The sequence below is a fragment of the Dipodomys merriami genome, unplaced genomic scaffold, assembly GCF_024711535.1.
Source record: "Dipodomys merriami isolate MVZ:Mamm:240054 unplaced genomic scaffold, mDipMer1.0.p SCAF_233, whole genome shotgun sequence".
In the NCBI taxonomy this organism is placed as follows: domain Eukaryota; kingdom Metazoa; phylum Chordata; class Mammalia; order Rodentia; family Heteromyidae; genus Dipodomys; species Dipodomys merriami.
In genome coordinates, this window is record NW_027203749.1 from 20,333 (window position 1) to 32,666 (window position 12,334).

The following is a 12,334-nucleotide window of genomic DNA, read 5'->3' on the forward strand; positions in this document are numbered from 1 at the left end:
GAAGCGTCCCACCCGTCTTCCTTCCTGGGATCCTGGGCTCTCGGCCTCCCGAGCGGCTGGGATTACAGGCGGGAGCCACAGCGCCCGGGATGGGAAGGGGGTAGCGTACAGGGGCACTGTCATTCATGAGGCGTGTCGTTGGTGATGTGGGGTTGGGGTGTGTGTTGCACTCACAGCGTGAAGAAAATAAACCACGGTGGAGAAACGTGACCAGAAGATGAACGTTCGCAGTATCTGTAATAAATAAGACACTGCCGCCACGGGCCTCTTTGGTGTTTCTGTTGTGGTTTGTTTGTTTCTGTCATCCTTGGACTTGCTAGACAAGTGCTCTGGGCATTTGCATTACACCCCGCAGAATTTTAATTTTCTTAGGAAGAAAATAAGTTTATTGGAAAGGTCAAGGTCAAGGTGTGGGCATCTGGGGAGCTCTTTTCCCTGCTCCTGAGTTGGTTTCTTTCCTTTGAGTTGATTTAAACAAGTGGTTATTATACAGATGATGTACAGAGGGATTACAGTTACACAGGTCAGCCAATGAGGACATTTCCTTTCATACAATGTCATCCCTTCCCTCCGCCCCTCCCAGGCTCCCTCCTGACTCCGCCCACAAGTCAGATCGTTCATTTTGGACATAGTGTCCAGTGAGCTCCACTATTCTTATTTTCAATTTTGTAATTTTGCTTGGTGGTCAGGCTTTTCTACTCGGTCTGGGTGCTGTCTCTGGGCTCCTTTGCGTAATGAGAGCACCACTTCCAGTGGTTAATTGGAGATGAGTCTCGAGGATTTTTTCCTGCCCCAGCTGGTTTCAAACTGCAAACCTTAGATGTCAGCCTCCTGAGATGCTAGGATTACAGGTGTGTTCTCCTGGGGCTGCTCTAGCTTATCTTGTGAGATGAGGTCTTGCTAACTGCCAGAGCTGCGGTTGAATTCCCTAGCCGCCTTCCTGTACCTCATGAGTAGCTGGGATTGCTGACGTGTGTCACCAAACCCAGTTCATCATATCCCCTCCCCTCCCTTTGGTGCAAGCCCTGGAACTTGAACTCAGGATCCAGATACTGTCCCTGAGATTGTTTTTTTGTTTTTTTTTGTCAGTTGTGGGGCTTAACTCTGGGTGTGGGCACTGCCCCTCAGCTCTTCAGTTCAAGGTGGGTGCTCTACCACTTGGGCCACAGCGCCACTTCTGGTTTTTTGGCGGTTTATTGGAGATAAGAGCTGTACACACTTTCCTGCCCTGGCTGGCTTTAAACTGAGATCTCAGATCTCAGCCTCCAGTGTAGCTAGGATGACAGGCGGGAGCCACCGGCACCCAGCCCCTGAGCTTTTGTGCTCAAGGCTAGCACTCTACCTCGTAAGCCACAGCTCCATTTCTAGCTTTTTGATGGAGATAAGTCAGGCTTTGCATCTTAATCTTTACATCTCAGCCTCTGGCGTAGCCAGGATTATAGGCATGAGCCACTGGTGCCAACCTCATCACATACTTCTTGAAATGACAAGTTAGTAGAACCTTCCTCTCTGATAGCCTGGCCAAAAATACATTGTGAGAAACTTAATTTGCCTGGAATAGTGGCAAATGGCTGTCATCCTCGCACATGAAAGGTGGAGGCAAGAGAATCACAAAGTTAATACCATTGGGCTGGTAGTGAGTTCAAGGCCAGCATGATCCACTTGGACCCTGAGCTGAGCACGTAGCTTAGTGGTGAAGTGCTTACCTAGCATGCACAAAGCCCTTTTATTCTGCAGTACCAGAGAATACTTAATGAATAAACGAGCTAGGTGCTCGTGGCTCACCATTTGAGCCCTGTGACTTGAAGACAGCCTAGGCAAAAAAGCCCAAGTTTCTAATTAATCAGTACAAAAGCTGCACTCAGAAGCTGTAACTCACTGGGCACTGGTGGCTTATGTCCATAACCCTAACTCTGCATGAAGCTGACATCTGACAATCGTGGTTCAAAGCCAGCCCAGGCAGGAAAGTCTCGGAGGAGACTTTATCCCCAATGAGCTGTCAGAAAATCACAAGTGGTGCTGAGGTTCAGATGATAAAGTGCTCGCCTCGAGTGAAAGAGCAAACAAAAATCAGGGATAGCGCTTAGACCCCAGGACCAGCACCAAGAGAAAAAAAAGGGGGGGCAAAGGGGGGGGTGGGCTTGTGCCGGAGGCCTCGGTGGGCTGGCCCACCCCCTGGACCGCACCTGCAGGCTGGGACTAGAGGGGGCAGCAGGGGGGGCAGATATTTGTGGTATGAGGCTCCCTCCCTGTCCAACACCAGTTGGAGCCTCAGCCGCGAACACAGACACGCCCACAGCCCGTGTCACTTCCTCCCACAAGTCTCTGATCTGGGGGGTGTGGGGGAGACATGCCGTCCCTCAGCCCCTCCAGCCGCTGGCATTGATGACACCCCCCAGCCTCAAACCCCCCCCAAACAAGAAGCCAGCCGGATGGGTGGGAGGAGTTTGTATTTTTGTTTGTTTTTTGCCTTTGTGCGGAATACATGGATTGGTAAGGAAGCCACATGCCTTGGTGGAGAGGGAGATGCTGCCATTGTCTCAGTGTGACACGAGGGTCGGGTGACAGACACGCAGAGGAAAGCCCACAGCCCGCTCGTGGCCAACGGAAGAAGGGGTGGAGAGTTTGGGGGCCCGCGCGGGATGGGCTTGCCCTTCTGCGCATGCGCGTGAGTGGTGGGGGGGGCGCAGAGACGGAGAGGAGGACTCCAGGCGGGAGGAAAGAAAAGGAGATGGCCCCACCCCCCCCCAAAACACAGGGCCCAGGACCCCAGGCGACAGAAGCTCAGGAAATAACCCCCAAGCAAAAAAGAGCCCAAAGTAAAAAGTTGTAAGAACACCCCCCCAGACCCAAGCTGGAGAATGGTGGGGTGACAGACCAGGAAGAGCAACTTGACTTTCTGAAAGAAAGGGGTGCCGGGTCCACGCTCACTTGCGCAGAAGAGAAACCTTGCGTGTGCTGTCCCCGCTGGCTGCAGTGGCCTTTTGGGGGGACACCCCTGTCCCAGCCTCAACCCCTCCCCTGCCCTGGCTGGTCACTCTTTTCAGTTTTGGGGGGACACGGGCAGGTGCAGAGCAGAACAGGGTGGGGAGGGGCCGTCAGCTGGTGACCCCGAGCCTGTGGTTAGGGTGTGTGTGTGTGTGTGTGTGTGTGTGTGTGTGTGTGTGTGTGTGTGTGTGTGTGTGTGTGTGTGTGATACCAATGAATGCAACCAAAGAGTTGCAGGGGCAGGGAGGGGGTGCGGGCAGGATTTGAACTTGCGTAGAGATAGAGAACGGGAGGGGGCGGGGCACATTCTCAAGTGCAAAAGTAGACTGGACACAGGAATCAGGAAGTCCCGGATGGAGGAGAGACAGAGAGACAGAGGCAGAGACAGACAGAAGAAAACAAGAGGGTGAATTACATCAAGTTGACAGGCACCCAGGCCTCGGTGAGAGGAACCCCCAGATCTCCCTCTGACCCCATGACCTCAGCCAGGGACAAACAGCGGACCCCCCCCCTTGCCCTCTCCCCCCCATCTCCATTCCGTACATCAGCAGGTGCCAGCCTCTACCCACAATGCCTCACGGGGGAGACCACTTACCCAACAGCCATCAGCGGGGTTCCTGGGCTCCCCGGTTCCTCCCCCCCAGCCAGGGGTGTCCATACCTGGGTGACAGCACCCCCGCTCCCCAGACCGCAGGTGGACAAGCAGCAGGCAGGGCTGGGCGTCTCCCCTGTGCCCCCCGCAGCCGCCGCAGCGATACTTACTTACTATAACTACCACGATGATGGCGCAGATGGCCCCCAACATGATCATCATCTGCGGACACAAAGCGTGGGGCCTCGGCCATCTTCCCTCCACCCACCGCCCGGGACCCCGGACACCTGCGGCCTCTGCTCCCCAAAGGCCCTAATTCCAGCCCCACACCCCCAGCTGGCTTCGTCTGGGCCTAGCGCGGGGCTCCCGCCTGCCGTCCCAGCCACTCGGGAGGCTGAGATCTGAGGACGGATGTTCACAGCCAGCCCGGGCAGGAAGATCCTGCGACTCTTAGCTCTAAGCAAGCACCACAGAGCCGGAAGTGGCGCTGAGGCTCAAGGGGTAGAGCACCAGCCTTGAGGGGAAAAGCTCAGGGACAGCGCCCAGGCCCCGAGTTCAAGTTCTAGGACCAACACAGATACACACACACATAACCAAAATGGAAAAAAAAAATAGTCTGGATCTGTTATCAGTTAGTTTGGGTACACCCCCAAACACTGCAGCCATGTATATAAATACAGGGGCCGCTGTGTGGCTGTGGGGTGTCTGGGGAGGGGCGGGGAGGACTGGGGGGGCTCACCATCTGAACTAGAGTGAGCCGCACTTTGCCAGGGGTTCTAATGCTCTAGCACCCCCTGTTGGCCGCCGTGGGTACTGCGCCCGCAGGACAGAACCCCACGGGCTGCATTAGAGGCCAGTGGCCTTCTTGCCTCTGTGGGAGAGCCAGGCCCGCAGGGAAACTCACTTTGAAGTTTTCCCAGCAGTATTTCCTTTTGAGCTTGGCAGCGTTGGTCCCAAACTGCTTTGCTCTGGCATGCAAGGCGTCGGCTCGGTCATCCAGCTCAGAAATCCTCTGGTCCCGATCCAAGACCTTGTCCACGTTCAAACGCATGATATCCACCACCTGAGAGGAACGCGGACACGGAGCTGCAGGCTGGGCGCTGTCACGCACGCCTGCAATCCCAGCTATTCGAGAGGCTGAGATCTGAGGATCAAGGTTGGAGGCCAGGCCGGGCAGGCAGGAAAGTCTGTGAGACTCTTTATCTCCGATGACACCCCCTACCTTCCCCCAAAAAAAGCCAGCAGTGGATCTGTGGTTCAAGTAGAGTGCTGCCAGTCTCGAGCAAGAAAACCCTCAGGGATGGTGCACAAGCCTTGGGTTCAAATCCCAGGACTGGCACAAAGAAATAAAAACAAGCTGTTGAGATTTTTCTGAGAGACAGAGAAAAGTAATGGCTGGTGGACCAGAGTCTCATCTGTCACTTTAAGAGATGCTTTGCTCCCCTACAGACAGACAGACATGTCCCCTTGAGTTAGAAATCTCTCCCAGAGGCTGGGAATGTAGCTCAGTGGTACAGTGCTCGCCTCGCATGCGTGAAGCCCTGGGTTCGATTCCTCAGTACCACATACACAGAAAGAGCTGGAAGTGGTGCTGTGGCTCAAGTGGTAGAGCGCCAGCCTTGAGCACAGAGAGGCTCAGAGATAGAACCTAGGCCCTGAGTTCAAGCCCCAGCACTGGCAGAAAGAAAAAAAAAGAAGAAAAGTCTGAGAAATGGCTGTGCACCCACCTCCTCCACCTGTGCCTGGTTTTGCTCCAGTCGTCTGTTGCTGGTCAAGTTGGGAGGGGGGCCGGGGGGACCCCCACCGGGGGCGGCCCCTTCTGTCCCTTCAGCGGGCGGCTGAGCTGGTGGAGCGGACCTGTGAGTGAGTTGAGCCGGACACACAGCAATCAAGACGAGAGTCGGATCTAGCTGCACCCCGTACAACCCAAGCGATTCCAGTTAGGCGATAGGCGAATAGAAGGAACGCTAGAGCCCGGGGGATTCTGGGAGGGGGAGAGAGGGGCACAGAGGAACCAGCGGAAGTGTTCTGCCACAACGTGTAGATTAGTCCCAGGGGGCCACTGAGACGTCTGTCTCACAGACTTTCCTGCCCAGGCTGGCTTTGAACCACGATCCTCAGATCTCAGCCTCCTGAGTAGCTGGGATGACAGGCGGGAGCCACCAGTGTGGGCTTATGTGTGCATTTGGGGCAGAGGAGGTAAGAGTTTCACATCGACCGGATCTGGGCCCCAAAGTAATTGCATTAGCGACGCTAACTGTTCCAAAAGCCCAGAAAATGAATGCTCAGGAAAGAACCCTCGATGCCAGGAGATCAGAGCGCGTCTGCACCTCCCTCACCCCCATCTGGCAGACTCTCAGGACGCCGAGTCTCCTGTGTCATAAGGAGAAATCTTGGTCTGGAGCTGTTTATACACAAAGGCCTTTCACTTTTGGTGCCCCGCCCCCCAAAAGCTAAGGGGTCTCTAGTGTGCAGTCTTCAAAGTAACCTTTTCTCTGTTGGATGCTGGTGGCTCACTCCTGTCTTCCCAGTTGCTCAGGAGGCTGAGATCTGAGGTTTGTAGCTTGAAGCCAGCCCAGGTAGGAGGAGGCTAAGAGAGTTTTGTTTTTGTTTTTGTTTTTTTGCCAGTCCTGGGACTTGAACTCAGGGCCTGAGCTTCTTTTGCTCAAGGCTAGTGCTCTACTACTTGAGCCACAGCACCACTTCCGGCTTTTTCTGCTTATGGGGTGCTGAGGAACCAAACCCAGGGCTTCATGCATGCTAGGCGAGCACTCTACCACTGAGCCACCTTCCCAGACCCTGAGAGACTCTTATCTTCAATGAACCACCAAAAAGCCAGAAGTGGTGCTGTGGCTCAAGTGGTAGTATGCCAGCCTTGAGTGAAAAAGCTCTGGATCAGCTCCCAGACCCAGAGTTCAGGTCCCGGGGCCCACAATACACCCCAAACCTCCCCAGAACAGGTCTAGAAAAAAACACACTAGTCACAAAGCCACCTCAAAGGAAATCCCTTGACTAATCCCTGAGAGATCCTACCGGGCAGATTTGATTTCATATTATCTCCATTTCAAAAAGAAATCTCTTCTACATTTTCCTCCAACACACAAAGAAAGACACAAAGCAGAGGACCCACGAATGGCCGGTGCTGCTGCTGAGCTAGCTTAAGGCACCTCCTGCTGAAGGCTTGAACTCAACGAGAACCAAGCTGCAGAGCTGGAAGCCACCGGGGCCGGCACAGTGGGACCCCGCAGAGTTCTACAAGACTAAAGATGACATTCTGGCCGGGCACCGGTGGCTCCCGCCTGTCATCCCAGCTACTCAGGAGGCTGAGATCTGAAGATCAAGGTTCAAAGCCAGCCCTGGGCAGAAGTCCGTGAGACTCTGATCTCCAGGTTAGCACTAAGAAAGTGGGGGAGCTGTGGCTCAAGTGGGAGAAGCACCAGCATTGAGTGAAAAAGCTAAGGGACAGCGCCGAGGTCCCGAGTTCAAGCCCCAGGACTGGCACAGAGCGTCCACGCGTCCACGGGTGCGTGTTGTCCTCGGGATCTGCGGTCGCGCGTGTCGCTGGTGATGATCGGGGACTGAAGTGTATGTGTTAGAGGGAGGAGAGAATGTTCTGGGGTCCTTCCATCTCTTCCCTGCTGGCCTAGGCGGCTCACCTGGCACCAGGGACCCGGCAGGGGAAGGTTCTGGAGCTTTGCTGTCATGAAGGGGGGGGGGGTGTCACACTAAAAGTGGGTCCATGAATTAATCCCGTGAGGCGGGGGAAGGGGCAGGCCGGGGTCCCCGAGTGTGGGGGGCCCCCTGGTGGTCTCCAGGCCCCCCCTGGTAGTCTCCAGGCCCCCCCCGTGATCTCCTGGCCCCCCCGGTGGTCTCCTGGCCCCCCTGGTGGTCTCCAGGCCCCCCTGGTGGTCTCTAGGCCCCCCCGGTGGTCTCCAGGCCCCCCCTGGTGGTCTCCAGGCCCCCCTGGTGGTCTCCTGGCCCCCCCACCTGCCCCCTTTGCGGGGTACGGGAGGGTTCCGTCAAGACCTGCAGTGCAGAGCGGGCGGGGGGGTGCAAGGACCGCGGGGCCCGTGGGGTGCCGGCTGTGGGGATGGGGTGCTGCCCCGCCCGGCCCCGCAGAGCCCCGCGCCGGGGGACCGGAGCCGGCAGGGAGGTGCCGAGCACCCCGATGTCCGTCCACTCACATTTCTCTGGCGGGGGATCTGGGGGTCCGTGTCCTCTCCCCGGGGCGGCGGCGGGAAGACGCCGTTGGCAGCGGTGGAACTTGTTGCAGTGGCCCAGCGCGGCCCCGCCTTTATGGGTGCGGGCCCCGCCTCCTCGAGGATATTGACAGCCGCGTGGTCCAATCGACACGCAGGGAGGCTGGGCGTGCGGCAGAGAGGGAAGGGAATGCCGGCTCTCGGCCAATCGCTGAGCTGGCCGCTCCTGTCAATCATCCCGCTCCAGCTGACTGGACCAATAACAGCCGGACCTGGGAGTCCTGCGGGAGGGGGCGTGGCTCCGCAGGGGCGTGGCTCCGCAGGGGCGTGGCTCCGCAGGGGCGTGGCTCCGCAGGGGCGTGGCTCCGCAGGGGCGTGGCTCCGCAGGGGCGTGGCTCCGCAGGGGGCGCGCGCGCTCTGGGCGGCGGCGCTGCGGAGCCCTCGGAGCGGGCGCGGGGTTCGGATCTCATCCGTTCCTTCACCCCGAAACCTGTCTGCAAGTTGGGCTCTCAGTGGACTGGAGCCATCCGAGGCCCAGCCCGCCGCAGAGCCGGCCAGCCAGTCCACCCTGCGCTTCCTGACTCCGTCTCCGGGCTTTTCTTGCTGCAGGCTGGCGCTCTACCGCCTGAGCCACGGCGCCACTTCCGGCTTTTGCTGCTTCCGTGGTGCTGGGGAATCGAACCCAGGGCCTCATGCATGCGAGGCGGGCGCTCTACCACTGAGCCCCTGGCCCAGCCCCCAAGTCCTAGTTCTTGAACTCGGGGCCTGGACACTATCCTGGAGCTTTTGCGCTCAGGGCTAGTGCTGAGCCACGCCGGATTAGTCTCAGACTTTCCTGCCAGGGCTCTGTGCTGCTCAGATCTCAAGCTCCTGAGGAGCTGGGCTGACAGGTGTTGAGCCCCCAGCGCCCAGCTTAGGTTTTAAGACTTGATCTCACAAGGCAGCCCGGGCTGGCCTCAAACGTTCCATCCCCAGCGCTGGGATTGCAGGTGTGCAGCACCGTACCCGGCTCTGAGAGTGGTTCATAATGATTCACGTTGTAGTTTCGGTGTTGGATGTCTGTGAGTTTCCACTTGAGGTAGTCCTGTGTACCTTACCACCCAGGGCTTCCATGACAGAATTTCCTACTGAGACAGAACTGTCCCTCTCTGGAACATTCTGGAATCTTCCAAGCTTCAGTTACTCATTTGGCAAGCTTAGGATGCTCCTAAGTACATATGACAAATGCAGTATGACCTCTGTGTGACTAATAGCTGTGATGAAGCATCCGAGGTAGATGCTAAAACGCCAGAAGAAAACAAATGTGCCTCTTAGAACTAATGAAGAAGATTCTGCTTCAAGTCTTGTACTTCCTTCTGTCCATCTAGAGCAATCACCATCCTGCTTAAATCCTCAGGCAGTGACTTTGAATATGAGTCAGGGCTGGTGGCTCACGCCTATAATTGTAGCTACTCAGGAGTCAGAGACCTGGGGGATCAAGGTTTGAAGCCAGCAAAGGCAGAATAGGCTGAGCATTCCCTCCTTCCCACCCTCCTCCTCCCCCCGCCCCCCCCCCCCCCCAGTCCTGGGGCTTGAACTCAGGGTCTGGGCACTGTCCCTGAGCTTCTTTTTCTCAAGGCTAGTGCTGTACCACTTGAGCCACAGTGCCACTTCTGGCTAGGCAAGCACTCTACCACCAAGCTACATTCCCAGCTCAGTTTGAGACTTATCTCAAATAAGCCAGGAAAAGGAAAGAGTGGAGATATGGCTGAGGTAGTAGAGCACCAGTCATCAGCAAGAAAAGCATATGAAGGTACAAGGCCCTGAGTTCTAGCCTATGTTCACACACAGGAAAGTGAAATCTGGTACTCAATGAGGTGACAGAAAAGGTTGGATTTGAACCTGTGGCCTCCCAGGGTGCCCCTGTAATACAGGGCTGAATGAATGCGGGAAAGGCAACAAAAGACTCCTACATAAACCTCAAAGCCCAAAGGACTATATACCCTTATGTAGCACCCACACTGCCCTTAGGGGACTGTTGGTGGCTCCTTCATGCCTGCAATCCTAGCTTCAGAAGACTGAGGTTTGAGAATCACAGTTCAAGCCAGCCCAGGCAGGAAAGTCTGTGAGACTTTATTTCCCAATTAACCATCAAAAAGCCCGAAACGGAGCTGTGGCTCAAGTGGTAGAGCACCATCCTTGAGCAGAAAAAAGGTAAGGGACAGTGCCCAGACTAACTTTAAACTCCAGTACTGGTGACACAGGAAATAAAGTATTTGCAGAGAACATACAACACAGAGTCCTGTTTTGTTTTGTTTTCTCCTCTCTGAATTCCTTGTTTTAGTCTCTTTTGAAAGCTTGTAAGATATCTCTACTTCCTAAATACTAATTGACAAGAATTTGAAATGATTCATGGGCCTCGTGGCGCGGCCAAGCGCCCAGGAGAAGCGAGGCCAACCTTGGACGAGCACACCTTCCATCCAGGCCTTGGGAATTTTCCACAGAAACTGTGCCAAGAGAAATAAATTGGAGTTCCAGACTGCAAACCAACCAGAAAGTGCCAAGAATAAGAATCAAGAGAGACAGAGGATAAAAAGAAGGGAAATTCAAAAATCAGGCCAAATACTCCATTACCTGATTAATAAAGAATCTAAAAAGAGCCGGGCGCTGGTGTCCTGTAATCCCAGCTACTCAGGGGCTGAGAAGGGAGGGGGGTGGTTTGAAGCCAGTGTGGGCAGAAAGGGGCACAAGGCTTTATCTCCAATGAATCACCTCCCAAAAAAGTCACAAGTGGAGCTGTGGCTCAGGTGGTGGAGTGCCAGCCTTGAGCTCAAAAGCCCAAAGACAGTGCCCAGGCCCTGAGTTCAAGCCCCAGGATAGCACAGAAAAGAAAGAAATGAACTCCGGAGCCGCAGGAGTGCGCTGCGGTACTGAGAGGTTCCAAGGCAGCCCTTCTTTATTACGGAAAGCGTGCTGCGCACCCTCCCCCCGGGCTGCGTCCTGGGCCCGGCCCGGGCCACCCCGGCGTCCCCGCGTCCCCAGCACGTCCCTAGCGGTGCTTGCCGCGGCGGTTGAAGTGTTTGTAAAGGTATCGGATGCGCTTGTTAAGGTTGTGCCAGTCCTCCAGGAACATTCTGTTCCCCACCATTTTCTTCTTCCTGATGCAGCGCTGCAGTTCGTTCCCCTTCCAGCCCCGCAGCCACACGGGGCCGCGGATCAGTTCCTTGGGATGCTTCTCAAAGTTTCCTGGGAGATGGAAGAGAGGGTAGTCATGTCAGGACTGCAGGACCGAGCGTGTGTGGTGAGCCAGGAGTGGTGCTGCACTCCTGCAATCCCAGCCCTGACATATGGAGACCCTGACAACTCTGGAGACAAGAGAACCCATCAGTTGCAGCTTCCTGAGCAGAGCTTGTGCAGAAGTCATGTTCTCAGGAGGCTCAGATCTGAGGATTGCGGTTCAAGGCCAGCCTGAGCGAGGGAAAAAGGCCATGGGACTCTTACATCCCTGTGGGGCTGAGGAATCGAACCCACGGCCCCATACATGTGAGGCGAGCACTCTACCACTGAGCCAGCTTCCCAGCCCAATTTGTTTGTTAACAGTAAAGTCCAGCGTGGCCGGCAGATCCGCGCCTCCCATGAGTAGCCGCGGGTGGGGGGGGGGGGGCTCACCCAGGATCCCAATGTTGTCGTAGACGCCGAACAGAGCCCGCTTCTCGTCCCAGCGGTCGACCTCTCGGGGAGGCGGGAGGGTGCGCCTTATGAAGTAGTTCCTGGGGACACCTGCGACGGGGCGGGAGGGACCCAATCAGAGCTGTCCACGGGGGGGGGCACGTCAATCAATCAGAGCTGTCCACGGGGGGGGGGCACGTCAACCAATCAGAGCTGTGCATGGGTGGGTGGGGGGTTGGATGGACACATCAATCACTCAGCTGTCCACGGGCAGGGAGGGGAATGGACGCGTCAATCAAGCAGCTGTCCATGGGCAATCAGAGCTGTCCACGGGGAGGGGAGGGAAGGGGGATGGACAGGTCAGTCAATCAGAGCTGTCCCGGCCGTGGGGGGGGGTGTTGGGTGGACGCGTCCCTCGGTCGGGGCTGTCCCGGCCGTGGGGGGGGTGTTGGGTGGACACGCCCCCCGGTCGGGGCTGCCCCGGCCGCGGTCGGCAGGCGGAGCCGTCCCAGCCCCCGATCCCGGCGTGGACCCGCGGTAGCGCCAGCTCACCCACGGAGAAGCTCCTGCCGGCCGCGGGCAGCCAGCCCCGCAGCGCCGCGCGCGCCCCCGCGCACAGGGCCGCCGCCATGGCCGGGCCTCCACGCGCACGCGCAGACCAGGGCGGAGAGAGCGGGTCGGGCGCGGGCCGAGGCTCACGGCGAGGGGCCGGGGGCCGCCATCTCCAGCCCTTCCCGGCGAGCACTGCGCTTCCGCTACGGGCAAGCCCCGCCCTCCAGCTTCCGGCCGTCAGCCCGCCCGTCCGAGCGGCTTCCGGTCTGCACACCGGAAGTTTGGGAGCGCTCCGGAGACGCTGCGGGGCGCCTGTGGTGAAATCACCCCACCTCCGCTTCCCCGGGCGCCCTCA

General features: G+C 57.1%; 2 protein-coding genes across 2 annotated transcripts; both read right to left on the bottom strand.

Moving 5' to 3' along the window:
* Positions 1-2,317: 2,317 nt before the first annotated feature.
* On the bottom strand, positions 2,318-7,849 carry LOC138835246 (vesicle-associated membrane protein 1-like). The gene is made up of 5 exons (XM_070033820.1): positions 7,765-7,849; positions 5,308-5,437; positions 4,485-4,643; positions 3,751-3,802; positions 2,318-3,314 (listed from the first exon to the last, which is right to left on the bottom strand). Coding segments are annotated over exons 1-5 (360 nt in total). The 5' UTR covers positions 7,767-7,849; the 3' UTR covers positions 2,318-3,297.
* Positions 7,850-10,689: 2,840 nt separating this feature from the next.
* LOC138835304 (large ribosomal subunit protein mL51-like) lies at positions 10,690-12,179 on the bottom strand. The gene is made up of 3 exons (XM_070033869.1): positions 11,980-12,179; positions 11,428-11,538; positions 10,690-11,004 (listed from the first exon to the last, which is right to left on the bottom strand). Exons 1-3 carry the CDS (start codon positions 12,056-12,058, stop codon positions 10,808-10,810), a joined length of 387 nt encoding a protein of 128 aa, XP_069889970.1. The 5' UTR covers positions 12,059-12,179; the 3' UTR covers positions 10,690-10,807.
* Between the last annotated feature and the right edge of the window lie 155 nt (positions 12,180-12,334).